General features: G+C 44.6%; 1 protein-coding gene across 3 annotated transcripts in view; it reads right to left on the bottom strand.

Moving 5' to 3' along the window:
• The window catches only part of pax3a (paired box 3a), a 34760-nt gene continuing 21099 nt past the window's right edge, over positions 1-13661 (bottom strand). For all 3 annotated transcript variants that reach the window (XM_019855887.1, XM_019855888.1, XM_019855885.1), the window contains 5 exons: positions 9067-9266; positions 7576-7741; positions 6882-7105; positions 2481-2744; positions 1-64 (listed from right to left, as the gene is read on the bottom strand). In XM_019855887.1, coding sequence (XP_019711446.1) covers positions 47-64; positions 2481-2744; positions 6882-7105; positions 7576-7741; positions 9067-9266 — 872 coding nt within the window. In that variant the 3' untranslated portion in view covers positions 1-46. The remainder of the gene's footprint in view (positions 65-2480; positions 2745-6881; positions 7106-7575; positions 7742-9066; positions 9267-13661) is intronic.

The raw sequence follows: 13661 nt of genomic DNA, 5'->3' as shown, positions 1-13661 counted from the left end.
TGGCGGTGCAGGAAAGCCTCAATGTCGATGAGACCTCCGTCTCGCTTTAAATAATAAAAGGCACCTGAAGATGAGAAGGGCAGACAAAAGGTTGGTTAAAAAGTATGGCCGGATGGATGAATTTTGGGATAGGAATTATCAAAGAGCAAAATTTGTGCAGCATAATGAATTCATTTTGGCTCCTTGGGGTGTGCCACTTGGCCCCCCGGGTGGCATTTTTTTACTGTCATGGAGGCAAATGAGAAAGAGTTTTATTCAGCTAACTAACACAATAATCTACAAAAAAAATAGTCGTACGTGAGTATGGTTGTATTGTCTGTCTACATGTGTTGCACCATTGTTTGTAGATAGTGGATAAGGCGGTTCTAAAACTATGACAAAGCTTTTTTTTTTTTTAACTTACATATGAACTTGTTCTTAAGTATAGAGAGTACTTCTGCCACCTCCGTTTTTAGAAGTGTGACCCTGAGCATAGGACAACGTTTAAAAGCAGGTGAGAATGGAAAGCGGGGTCCCGGGTTGAACAATAAACTTCCTACAAAAACAGGTGAAGAGCTTTTGGAGATCTCTTGAGACCCCTTTTTCAACCCAATGTGGTTGGTAGAGCGAAGCCTCCGCCTGGATCGCTCTAGTTCTGCTCCGTTGATCAATAACTAAATCTGACCTCCTGTTGGACACATGGTTTCAATACAGGACTGCCAAGGGTCATAATCGCCCCCTGTTAAAGAGCCCCTTCCTTAACACATGTATACACACACACACACACACACACACACACACACACACACACACACACACACACACACACACACACACACACACACACATGCCTCTCCTGCCCCAAAAGCTACATGCGGTTCTCTCCCAGGACGGGCTAAATTAATGAGATCAAGATGTAGCCACTGATGGGCCAGTCAACATGTGCTAGTGTACCCCACGAGGAGCTACACGCTCCCCTCTCTCCTGTCAAACACACTTTTTGGTAAGTGGCTCCTTTCTTTGAGTTGGGCCAACACGGGGGTCATTACATGGATAGGTGAGCCGTACTCAAGTCCGATGGGCCAGCTCATCATCACGAGGGTCATGAAAGGACAGCGAAGGGAGCCCCACCCCCGGATTGCCTCAGCGTCAAGCTACGTGGCTCGTTTGATGAGCGTAATGTAAACGGAGGTAACCTGGCCAACAATGGATGTACATGTAATCTCAGCGCAGGGCCAGCCCATTTGAGCCGCTCACTCATCAGAAGGGTCGGTGTAATTAGCGTGGTTTACGTTAGTCAGAAATCCTAAACCGAATTGCCCAATCGAGCCGGAGATAAATGACGAGCTTACATAAAAAGAGAATACATACTATTTGTAGAAAGAGAATACTGTTCGCTTTAACAGCAGCTCATTGAATGAAGTCTAAAATTTGTATGAATCTATAAATGTGATACTTTTCTAGTGGGTGCAAGAACATATACACTTTCTCGGGGTGTTGGCATTACATGGAAAAAAAAAATAAACCGTTGACTTAGGATTGATGAAATACAGCTGTGCCTTGACATACGGTTGACCACAAACAGCAATTGGGCAGATATAATTCGTCAAAATTATGCATTGCCCTGCTCAGCTGAAGTTAAACATAAAACAAAGAGATTTACACTTTGTATATTTAAAACAACCACTTAGCTTTTATTTCCAGAATGCTGCCATCGGCACACAGGCTAACAATTAGCATCTATACTGTGTTGTTGCCATTTAGCTGAACTCAATCTGTGCTGGAACAACTGTAGACAGACCATATACCAACACTCACAGGCATATATGCTTTATCCTCTGCGACGAGAGGAATAATATTTCTTTAAATGCCATATGGAGAAGACGAGTGAGGACCTGAGCATCCAGTACAGTACATCTATATGTCTGTCTTATACCGCCCCCAAGTGGCCAAGGCGCACACACCAGATTCGAAGGAGAAAGTGTGACACAACTGTTGAATTATTATTATGACTTCATAAAATGTACTTGCATGTTGGGTGAAAAAGAGCCGCGGTGGCCACAATAAAATACATGAACACAACAAGAACACTCAAAGAAGACCTGCTGTTGGCCACAGCTCACACCCAGGCACCCACATCAACACCACAAGCCACCTCACCAGGTCCCGCCGAGAGTATGCATTTTATACAAACATTTTCAGAAATATGTGGATGCTAAATTTGCATAAAGCAGTTCTGCATTGCTCATGAAGAATACGTATCACTATATGTCTTCATAAAGGTAAAAGTGCTGTTACATTTATCCACTTTGTAATTTTATAGTTTTCTGAAAGTAATGCTACTCTCCATAAAATGGATTTCTGAAACAGATTTAAATGATTTCCTATGGAAAATATTGTTCTGGTTTTCATACAGATTTGTTTCAGGATAGTTTTTGGAAAAGATTCATCATAAAACCGGAAATTTCACTGCGGAGAAAATGTATGGATTTCAGGCCTACCTTGCTCTGACTGTATTGTCCATACTGGTACGATGGGTGGTGGTCGACGGCGTAGGCTGGCGAGGTGTAGGAAGACGGGCAGTAAGACTGAGTGCTCGGCAGGGTGGGCATGCCGGTCAGACCCGGTAAAGCCTCCAGCCGTTGGGAGCCGTGACAGCTGGCAGCCATGCCGGCGTTAGGCTCCAAGCCTCCGGTCAGAGGGGAAATAGCAAAGTCACTCTGGGGCTGATGAGGCACTCCGCTCGGGTTCAAAAGGCCCATCACCTGTGGGGAGAGAGAGAGAGAAAGAAGGAAGCTTGGGGGATTAGAAGACAGACTAAAAGACATTCAATCAACTCGACTCAGGTGGGCTCAGAGAAGTGGAGGCGCAGTCATTGTTCATTGTCAGACCACACTGGCGAAACCTCATACATGTGGTTTCTTTTTATTCTGCTTGAACTGACAAGGGAACAAGGGCGTTGATGGCTCTTGGTTACTATAGGGAAGCTTTCATTAGATCTTCACTGTCAGACTTGTGGACAGAGCAATCCTATTTTTTCATTGCTGGTCACAGCTATAGAAGATTTGCATTCAATTTTACGGTCAAAACACGTTTCGCAATGTACGAGGCCATGAGATGTGGCTTGCTTCGAAACAGAGGTGCAGAAGCATTATTTCAGAAGCGTCAGCATGAGATGGTATATGAAAATATGTGTGGGTCTATTTCATTCACCACAATAAAAGAACGAAACTTGTGTAGTGGGCGTGACCCCTTGCTCAAGGGACACTCAAAAGTGGCCAGCAAGCAGACCAGCATCTCTCCAACATCTAGTCGCCATTTATTTATTTATTCATACATACATAACAGAGAGAGCGGAAGCTCATCCACGAGAATTTTTTTGTGTGTAATTTACCACTGCTCAATAAAATTAAAAAACAAAACACTCACCAAAGACTAAGCACAACGCTAACTCTAAAACCCGCTTTTTTGCAGGATTCGTGAAGCAGTTCTGGCTTAATCTAGTCAGATATTTGCATCAAACAATTGGAAAATACGCACTTTCTGCAACTTTGAAGTGTCCCAAATTTATGTTTATGTCTGCGCACAGACTGGTGTGTCTGTTCTAAAACACGCCCTCTTTCAAAATCCCTTGATGCCCTAAAATCACCGTGTCCTTGTGAGGCCGAGAGGCCAAAAGGGTACGTGGGAACAAGGGGTAGGGTGTGTGTGTGTGTGTGTGTGTGTGTGTGTGTGTGTGTGTGAGACGTCGCCAATGTGTCGAACCCGAACCGCTGCTCGTGTGCATAATTTCTTTGCAGTTTTTGCTCTGATGTCAGGGGCGCAGCGCCCGGTGGTGATACATCACGAACAGCTGCGCACAGGTTTGCGTGAGAAACAAAGTCATGAAATTGTCTTTTAAAAGTAAAAAGGGGGCGGCTGGACATCGAAGGGGATTTGGAGAGAAAGAGTTACAGTCTGTGTAATGAGAAGAAGAGGTGAGGGGCCTGGGATGGAAAGACAGCAGAAATAATGAATGACTAAGACGTAAAGCAGATTGAGGCAGAAAATGAGGCTTCCCAAACTTGGGGGCCATCTGGCATGTGTGCTCTGATCATGATTGATGACTGATGGATGTGATGTAGGCTGTCAGTGATCAGACCTCACATATTGTCAACTTACGTTAACCCCGATTCAACCAATAAAGATCTGTGCAAGAACTGTCAGTGATCAGACCTCACATATTGTCAACTTATGTTAACCCCGATTCCACCAATAAAGATCTGTGCAAGAAAAAAAAATCGCAATATTTTAACAACAGGAACAGAAGAGACGCAGTCATCAGGCACATCAATCAAACAAAACTGCTTTTTTTTCTCCGATTTGAAGTTGATATGTCTCCCTGTAATCGGACTGGTTTATTTCTTTTAACCTGTAATATTTTTTGCCGGGATCACTGCACAGTGAATGTAGTAAAATGAGCTTTCCTAGATAGATAGATAGATAGATAGATAGATAGATAGATAGATAGCAAGCTAGCATAAATTGCTAGCTAACTAGCTCATGAGCCGGCGAGATAAATTCACTGGGTCAACCACTCACAGCACACACACAAGGGATATGCACACTAATAATGTACAATGACAAAGAGAATATTGAAACAATTTAAAAATAATCAAAGTGGATGCTAATTTTTTTTCAATTCATCAAATCAAGTTAATGCTCTTACATAAAATCTTGCCAATTAAACTTTAGAATTAAAAAGTATATAACTGTAGCGTAGGGTAGAGTGAAACTGATTAAATGTGTGTGATTAGAAATGAAAAAATATATATTCCACCGCATAAAAATGAATTATTCTAAAAATGGTACTTTCACGTAATTATATAGGATATGGAAAAAAAAAATTATGAAGCCGTAACATGCATTGCTCGAATGCAGAATTTTTATTCTCAAGTGGTCGTGCAGGCTTAGGAAATAATACACGTCCATGAGCCGACATTTCTACAGCAGCCGTTGGTGGTGCCGTGTCTGTTTTAAGGTTGTTCCGGGGATTAGGTCTCAGTGGGGGTGCAAATCCCAGCCGCTCGCTTCCTTGGTGAGAATGGATTGCTTCGGTATGCACCAGATCAGCAGAGGGATGCCAGAGACCTTGCGCCGAAAGAGGAGGCAGCGAGCGCTCCGATCACAGCTCCCCGAATATCTCCGACGACTATCTCACTCATCTAAAGACAACCTTATCCATATCAGCCGCTAGGTCCTGATATGACCATATCTGGAGTTAACTGAACATCTGAATCTCCTGATGGGTGTAGAGGAGCAACAAGTCCGGCTCACTCACTCAAGTTGCAGTTCAGATAAGCAAATAAGGGAGAATTAAATGGTGGGTTTGCAAATTAAGGACAAAAAATAAATCGCATTTTGTTAGCTTCGTCATAAATTTGACTTGACAGTAGAACGTGATCAATATCATCTGTGGACAAATTTGCTGTCACCTTGTTACCCTACAAAAATATCTTTTTCATAATGCTGTTTTATAATAATATCAAATCGGTTTGAAGTTTCATTTTTTTTATTGTTACGTCCTCATTCACACCATCTGTCTCGGATTGGTTGCTTTTCCAAGGGCGCGGTAGTTTCTTGTATCAGAGATGGATGGATTTTTTTTTCCACATATATTTATTGCATACTGCAGTCAGGTCATGACTGTTTTAAAAACACGAAACAAAAGGGTGCTTTTTAAAAAATGCTAACTTCCCCTTTCACAGAAACGAAGCCATAAAAAAAACGTGACTGTGAAGTTCTTTAAGTCTTCATTAACTCTCAATGTCATTGAACGTAATCACTCCTGCTCTCCAATTTAGTCCAAATGAGGAAATGAATTATTTCCTAATCTGAAATGGAGAGAGCTACGTTGCGAGATGCATTCAAACAGCTGCAATGAATACACAAATTAAAAGAAATTAGCCAACAAAGTGAATCATTTGCATAAATTACACACCGCGTTACAAGAGGATAGATTACTTCGTTCCCTTCAATTAAGACACTCGGGCAAACGTGTGATTGCAATTCCAGACTGACATTCCTGGCACGCCGTATCCATGTAAGACCTTGTGTGCGAACCTGCCCGCCAAAGGTTAATGCTGAAACCAGCCAGTAGGACACTCAACCTTTGGCCTTCTTTATTGGCACGCCGCGCACTTTGTGACCCTGCGAGTGTATGAATTCACAGGACAGGAGCGGTTACAAGTTCTAAAGTTTAATCCGCTTAAAAAAAAATAATAATAATCCCTTGCAAACCGATAATGTGCGGCATGACGGTTCATCACACCGACTATTTTGTCAATATATGCTTCCACACGTGTTAGGCAAAAACCTCATTTGGCAGCAACACCTGCTTTTTCATTTCAAAGCCGTCCGTTCGACTGTGAGCCACCTATCACTTCCTCCCAGCGCAGGCCATATGATAGATAACCCTTGATGTAGGGAATGCAAACTCGTAACAAACCTGCCTTGAGGCACTTGTTTTTTATCTGCGCCTGACAGGATGCAGAGATTCTCTCTCGTGGGAATTAGTACCCAGCATGCATTGCATCTGAGCCCGACCACCCTTTGTGGAGGCTAAAAGCTCGTTTTCCGCCTGTTAGACCATCTTCTGGCCCGGTAGGGAGCCACTGATGGAGCCTGATGACTGTGTAATCGGTCATAATTGTCTTTTCAGTTTTGATTTGTGTCATCGCGCCACAGCCATACACGCACACGCTCGTATCTGCCGACTTCCTCTAAAGACTGACATTTGCCGCATTGGAAATTCATCAACCCGTCCATGTGAACACAAATGAAATGCTCCCCTTTTTTTTCAAATACCAACAAGGATCTCGTCAATGCCAAGGCAATGACATGGACAAACTGCATGGACCAACCTGAGGTGAGAGGCTGTTGCCAATGGCGGCGGGGTTGACGGTGTTGCCGTGTCCGGCCGGGGCCACGAAGCTGTCCGAGTATCCTGAGAAGCCGTGACGTCCGGAGGAAAGGCAGTACGCCGAACCTCCGTCCTGAGCGCTGGACGACGAGCTCAGCCCGCTCTGGTGCACAGATGTCGGCGGCAGAGGCTGCGGTCGATGGACCGTGCTGGGCTGTTCGGTTGCTGTTCGCAAATAAAGAAACCCCACTAAGAGTCATATTGGAATGAAGCTTAAGGAGAGCAGATGATGAAAAGTATGCCGTTGAGGGTGGACGAGTGGTCAGCACGTCCACCTCACAGTCCAGAGGTGTAGGGTTCCTGTGTGGAATTTGCATGTTCTCCCTGTGCCTGCGTGGCTTTTCTCCGGGTACTCCGGTTTCTTCCCACATTCCAAAAGCATGCATGGCAGGCTAATGGAACACCCTAAATTGTCCCAAGGTGTGACTGCGAGCATGAATTGTTCGTCTATGAGTGCCCCTGCGATTGGCTGGCAACCAGTTCAGGGTGTCCCCTGCCAACTGCCCGAAGACAGCTGGGATAGGCTCTAGCTCGTCCGCAAGCCTCGTGAGGATAAGCGGATTCGAAAATTGATGGATGGATGAATCTGATGCGCAAGTGTACCTAAGAAAGGGAATTTCTCCAAGGAGGCTCACCTTGAGCTATTGAAGTTGCGGGATAGGGACTCTCAGGCAGCTGATAGGGCTGCAGGCCCGACATAGCTGATGGAGGGAAACCGCCCGGGATGAGGTGATTGAACGCCATCAGCTGATTGGCTCCCGCTTGCTTCCTCCACCGGGCTCTTCTGTTGCTGAACCACACCTGATAGCAGAACAAAATCGTGTTCAGCGGTGATTGCCACCCGGGGTGGAGTGTCACTGTGGTGTGTCATGAGACCTCAACAATTTGAATTTATTTGTCTCAATTATTTCCGAAATCTTTGTTCATCTATGTTTCCGAGTGACATGTGACAGGCACAACAATTACAATGTTCTGATGACAGAAGGAATAATAAACCTCCTGCTGGCATGCATATAACAGAATAAAAGGGATGAGCAACTGGCTGCAATGCAACTACATTCTGAGTGGCACCCGGATTAATAAAAAAAAATTAAAAAAAAGGGGGCGGGGGTCTTTTTTTTTTTTTTACAACTTAAATTTTTCAGTCAATATATGTTGTCATATAAAACTATAGGAAAAATATTTATTAATATAAATATGAAAAAAGTTATGAATATGCAAATCTACAGGGGCCGAACACTGAATCTACAGGGGTCAACTGTTGTTTTAAATTGTAATGTCTCCAATCACCAGTAGATGGCAGACATTTCCCAGTTCCACTGACACTGGGTCTTAGAATGTGAATGGGCCTAATATTTTTTTGCAGATTAGGAATGAGAGGCAGGACAAACATATTGCCTCAATAATGTTACAATTTGGAGGGAGTCGATTTTTGTGAAGAAAATGTACAAAATTATTATTCTGTCATACATCTTGGTTAGGAAATACGTATTCCTGCAAGTATGACATGAGTCAGTTTGTGAGTAAATTGAGACGAGATCATCATTACTTTAACTCATAAGTTTTGTGACATTTTTGTTTTGGGGGGTGGCGCACCATGAGGTTTTTCTAAATGGGAGCCTTGGGTGGCAAAGGTTGGAAGACACGAATTTATCTGATGACCTCACTAAAAAAAAGTTGACTTTTTCATTACTTGTTAAAAAAAAAAAAAAAAGCTATTCTGTATCAGTACAGGAGCTGAACTGATAAAGATCTTAACATGAGAAGCGTGTCGTGAAACCACAGACATCTTTGTGTGCTGCGGCGAGTCACCGGGTTCAAATAAAGCCAGAGGGCTGTTCCAGCTGTTAAAGCTTCTATCAGCACACCATCAGAACAAGCAGAGATGTATTTCGGGGATCTTCACATCTCCGCTGACAAAAATAGGAAGCTGTCCTCACATACAGTGGGTGCAGTGTGTCTGTCTACATGTCAAGGGCTTGAAGATTTAACACACGTCTCACGGCTGTACGGAATGAGTGGCAACATCCCGAGGCCGTTTAACACCCGCATGATCCACAACAGAGACACTCCTCAACTTACAGTCAAGATTGGATTTTGGGGGCGAGATATGGGAGAGCACGAACCTGAACACGAGCCTCGGTGAGTTTAGCCCTCTGTGCCAGTTCCTCCCGCGTGTAGATGTCGGGATAGTGCGTGCGCTCGAAGGCCCTCTCCAGTTCCTCCAGCTGCTCCGCCGTGAAGGTGGTCCGACTGCGCCGCTGCTTCCTCTTGAGGGGCAGGCCCGGCTCGGAGTCCACGTCGGAGCCCTCGTCCGAATGACTGGCTGCAAAACAAATAAAGTGTCACTCGAGGAGTCCCGCAGAGGTGCGCTAAGCCGTGATACAAAAGCCAGATCCGAGACAAAAGGTTTCAGTGAATGCAGCACATGGTACAGAGCCACTTTAGATTGTCTTCTCCCGCTTCTTTTAAACTCCTCGGTGGTTCCTGAAGGGATCAAAAGCCGGAGATTGCTTGAACACGGATTAAGGAGGACTAGATCTCACCGGGGTTTCCATTCCCCGGGACACTGTGTCTCTCCCGGTCTTAGCCATGCTGTGCGCTATGTACCGATAGGGTCCCAGAGTTAAGGGTGCTCGGCCCTTTGCAGGTGCTTCTTAATCTGTTTGTTCAGTTGAAGGCCGGAGAGAGCGAGCGGGCGACTGAGGGACGGCTTTTGGGCTGTAATTCAGCAGAAGACTTGAATCAATGAAGGCCTTAAAGTAGAGGACGGAGACTATTGCATTGTCTGTGGGGGGGGGGGGGTCACCCCGTCTATTAAATAATGATTAGGCTTCGCTAACTAGCGTGACAGCCCGCTATTGTCCCCAATTACACATATGCAGTCTCACTTCTCTTTCTCAGTCACAAACATGCATCTGCTACGTCTCAGCCTTTGCAGGCTTTCGCTCAAAGAACACTGTCTGGCACAATGTGTTGGACACAGATGGACTTCAGAAAGAAAGAATCCACTCCCCCAAATCCACTCCAGAGGGCCCACTCAAGCTCACGAGGAGGGTTCACTGCACCTTTTTGACATTGAGAAAACGAGAAGTGAGAAGGTTACCCCAAGCGCCGGCACAGAGGATTGTCTGTTTCCCGCCCAGACTCGCTCCTCCACTTTCCTCCTGCCCTCCAGATTTAAAGTTTTAATTAAAAAGTGCCAAGTCAGACATCGACGCAGGAGAGGAGGGGGCTTGCAGGGATCTCCCCTTGCCTCTGGAGCCAAGCAGGAAATGTTTGCGCCGGTTGCTAGTGTGCGTCTGACCAGGCATTACACACGGATTTGGGCCCTGGGAAGTCTGCGGTGCTGCAAACTGCCGGCGCAGAAGATTCGGAGGCTCAGGAGAGGTCTTTGCTACCCGGGTTATAATCGTTTTGGAATTTTCATTATGGTTGTTTTTTTTTTTTTTTTTAAATATTAATTTTAATTAGTTCTCAAAGTGGTTTATAATAGTTTTTCGAAAATTTTATTTCAGGTTTCATTCATTTTAGTATTTCCTCAAAATCTTTATTACTTGTCTGCAAGATAAAAAAAAAATTAAATATAAATATAAATAAATATAAATTAAAAAAATATATAGATTGTTTTAATTCATATACAAACCAAAAAAAAAAAAACCCAAAAAAAGAGAGCACTTGTTACATCGCATCACATTTTGGACTGAGTTAAATGACACAAAAGCCGTGGAGACATCTGAGCTATAAAAACACGTTTATTGCCTCAGAGAGGTCATCTGGTGGCGCTTTTGCATGCGCTGCTGCCAGATGACGTCGCTTCTCGGTGAAAAAAAAAGGACCACCTCTCCCAGACGACTGTTTGACCGTCCTTCTAGCGGCTAATGGCTGTGCTGTCGTACAGCCCAAACTATATTTTAAAACAACCCCAAGGGCTCATGTATTGAAATGAATTGACAAGGACGAACATGAAGGACATTTTTGCGATGATCAGAGTTACTTTTTGTTACTTTTTTCCAATTTCCGTTTTAGTTATTTTATGAGTTTCCGTTCACAAAACTAATCTTGTTTATTATGCCACGCTGGCATGCAGGCTCGCACAGGGCGATTGAGGCCGAACGCTCAACGACTCCTGGACTACGAGGTTGTGGTTTGTTGATGAGGCCTACAGGAAAACATCACTTGATACTCTTCAAACATTAGCATTGCTTCGTCATGGATTTGCAACATTCCTTAATTTGCACCAAACAAAAAAAGTCAGAGAAGTAAAGATGCTGCAGAATGGGTTCCTGAAGGAGGGAAAGGGAGCTCATAAAGTTCCCCATTGGCACAGTAAGTCATGTTAACTGTGGAGCGGGGGTTGGCTCTTGCCTCCTTTTGCTGCCTTTTATTTCTCTCCCCCCCCCCCCGTTCCTTGTTTTGATTATTAGAAACTAGAGAAAACACTCCGTCACAGACGCGATCCTAATGGCGGATGACAGTGTTGCTTTTGTCATCCTCTGCTTTGCACTCTCTTTTTGCACTCTTCCTCTCTGTCTTGCGTTTCTTTTTTTTTTTTTCCTTGCTTTTTGGTGGAAGTGATGTGGCCAAGTCTTTGTATCTTCGCAGGGAAAAGCCTGTGGCAGGCCTCTATTGGACCGATTACCACGGTCCATCTGTAGGAGCCATCAGGGACGCCCGGGCCCGCATTCAGGGGCCTGTCACCTGCCCAGTAGGGGAGTGAGTGGGAGGAGGGGGGGGGTTGCAGTGGGGGAATGAAGGGTGGAAGGGAGGGCTGGGCCACAAAGGGGTCCAAGAAGTGCCACTGGGGGGATGCAGAGGGGCACAGCAGGAGAGCAACCCCTTCATCCCCTCCCTCGACTGCCTGAGGGGCATCGGCTTTTTTTTTTTTTTTTTTTTTTAACGGGGTAGGAGGGGTGATGAAGCCAAGGGTGGGGGTCGACTTGGAGAGGAGGCTGGTGGCACCTGAAGATGCCGGCAAATGGGTGCATGGGCGCCAAGATCATCCCCGCTGTGTCGCCACCTTCCCAATGAGGCCACTTTCCATCGCATGCAGTCGCAAATTTGTTCCCACACATTCCCCATTACAAGCAGGAGAAGAGGATACTAAACACACAAAAGGGAGGCCTCGCCCTCCTTACTTAAACACCCAAATCAAATTTTACGCTGGAGCTAAAGCTCTGGGGAGCTGAAAATACTTCATGGCCGCTCACAGTTTGGCGGTGGCTCCGACAAGAATCTTAATGGCAAGATAGATTATTACTGCGGGGGCGGAAATTGGGGCTACTGCAGAATGATCCGTAAAACAGACATTTATAAGATGTGGGTTAATCGGATCATAACAAGCATGCAACAACTGGATTGATAGCGGAGACTTTGTCGTGCATAGGGCGAATTCTACAGGTTAGCACTTTTGCAAATTGTTGGGGCTCAATATCGCGCTCAAAAACGGGTGGATTAGACGACTGAGCCGCCACCGAAGCTTCGGCACTGATCAGGCCGGGGGAGATTATCTCCCGAGGGTTAATCAGGGTAATTTAAGTAACATCCAGTTCCTTGAACTGCACCTGTAGCATTGATTCATCCAAAAAAAAAAAAAGAACCAACAATAGGACATAAAGGCAAGCATGCCAACAAAAAACATGAACGAATGCAACACAGTATGGATGAAACTTTGGAGCATCATCAAAATTTAAAGATGTACTCTGGAGCTGGCAAAAAAAAAAAAATGAAATGATACTTTCTGTATCATTTTGCAAATGAACAGAGGAGGTCAGCAGCACTGTATTGAACTCAGTAACATCAACGCTTATTCCAGGGCCTAGAAACTGGCAGCCCATGGGCCACATAAGGCCCGAGACCACACTCTGAGTGGCCCCTTGATTAAAAAAAAAAAAAAAAAAAAAGAAGATATTTAATCTACAGCATTTTTGTCATACTTGTGGTCGGAAACTGTGTGGTCCGATGTAGCTCCCCAGAAGCACTGATGAAAAATTGCCCCCCCCACCCCCCATCATTAAAGTGGACCATCCATGCCTTACTCTATATTGCGCTGACATTTATTAATTTTTTTCCTAATATAGAGCAGCGTATTTCCCAACGGAAGATCATAATAAATGAAATCTTGAAATTAAAATCTTATTTAAAGTTTATGATATTGTGCTACACTGCTTATCTTAGTATACTTTTTATCTCTGTATTTTCTCCTACCACTATATTTTAATAATCTAAACTTGGGGCTGCACCTCAATTTGATATCTGCACCATACGATAATAAAGGTTTTCTATTTCTATTCTATCTTCAGAGTATTACGAAAGCAAGTACCCGGTATGAATCAGGTCCAGAGAGGAAGGCGGACAAGTGAGAGCGAAATGAAAAGTGATTGTGACGGAAAGGAAAAGAGAAGTGCAGCATATGGGCCACTTTACAGCCTCGCCTTGGTAGGGGCCGGCTTGCCCTTCCTCCCAAGGGTTGTTAATAGAGAAGGTAATTGAGCCTGTGACATGTGTTGCCAATGAAAAACAAAGGGCAGAAGAGACAAATGAACTAGTTATTTGCCCAGGGAAGTAGATCTGGCTCTATTCATCCCACAGCTCAGAGTGCGAGTCGGCACCCTGAATAAAATATTGGCAGGCCCACGTAGAGCAGATGCATAGGAGGAAAAGAATAGTTAACTGACAGCTTATAGGCTCAGCTGGAGTGAACAGTTAAGGGGCGGGGGGA

This window comes from Hippocampus comes, unplaced genomic scaffold (genome assembly GCF_001891065.2).
Source record: "Hippocampus comes isolate QL1 unplaced genomic scaffold, H_comes_QL1_v1.1 scaffold114, whole genome shotgun sequence".
NCBI lineage: Eukaryota > Metazoa > Chordata > Actinopteri > Syngnathiformes > Syngnathidae > Hippocampus > Hippocampus comes.
This window is presented reverse-complemented; position numbering and strand designations above follow the sequence as displayed.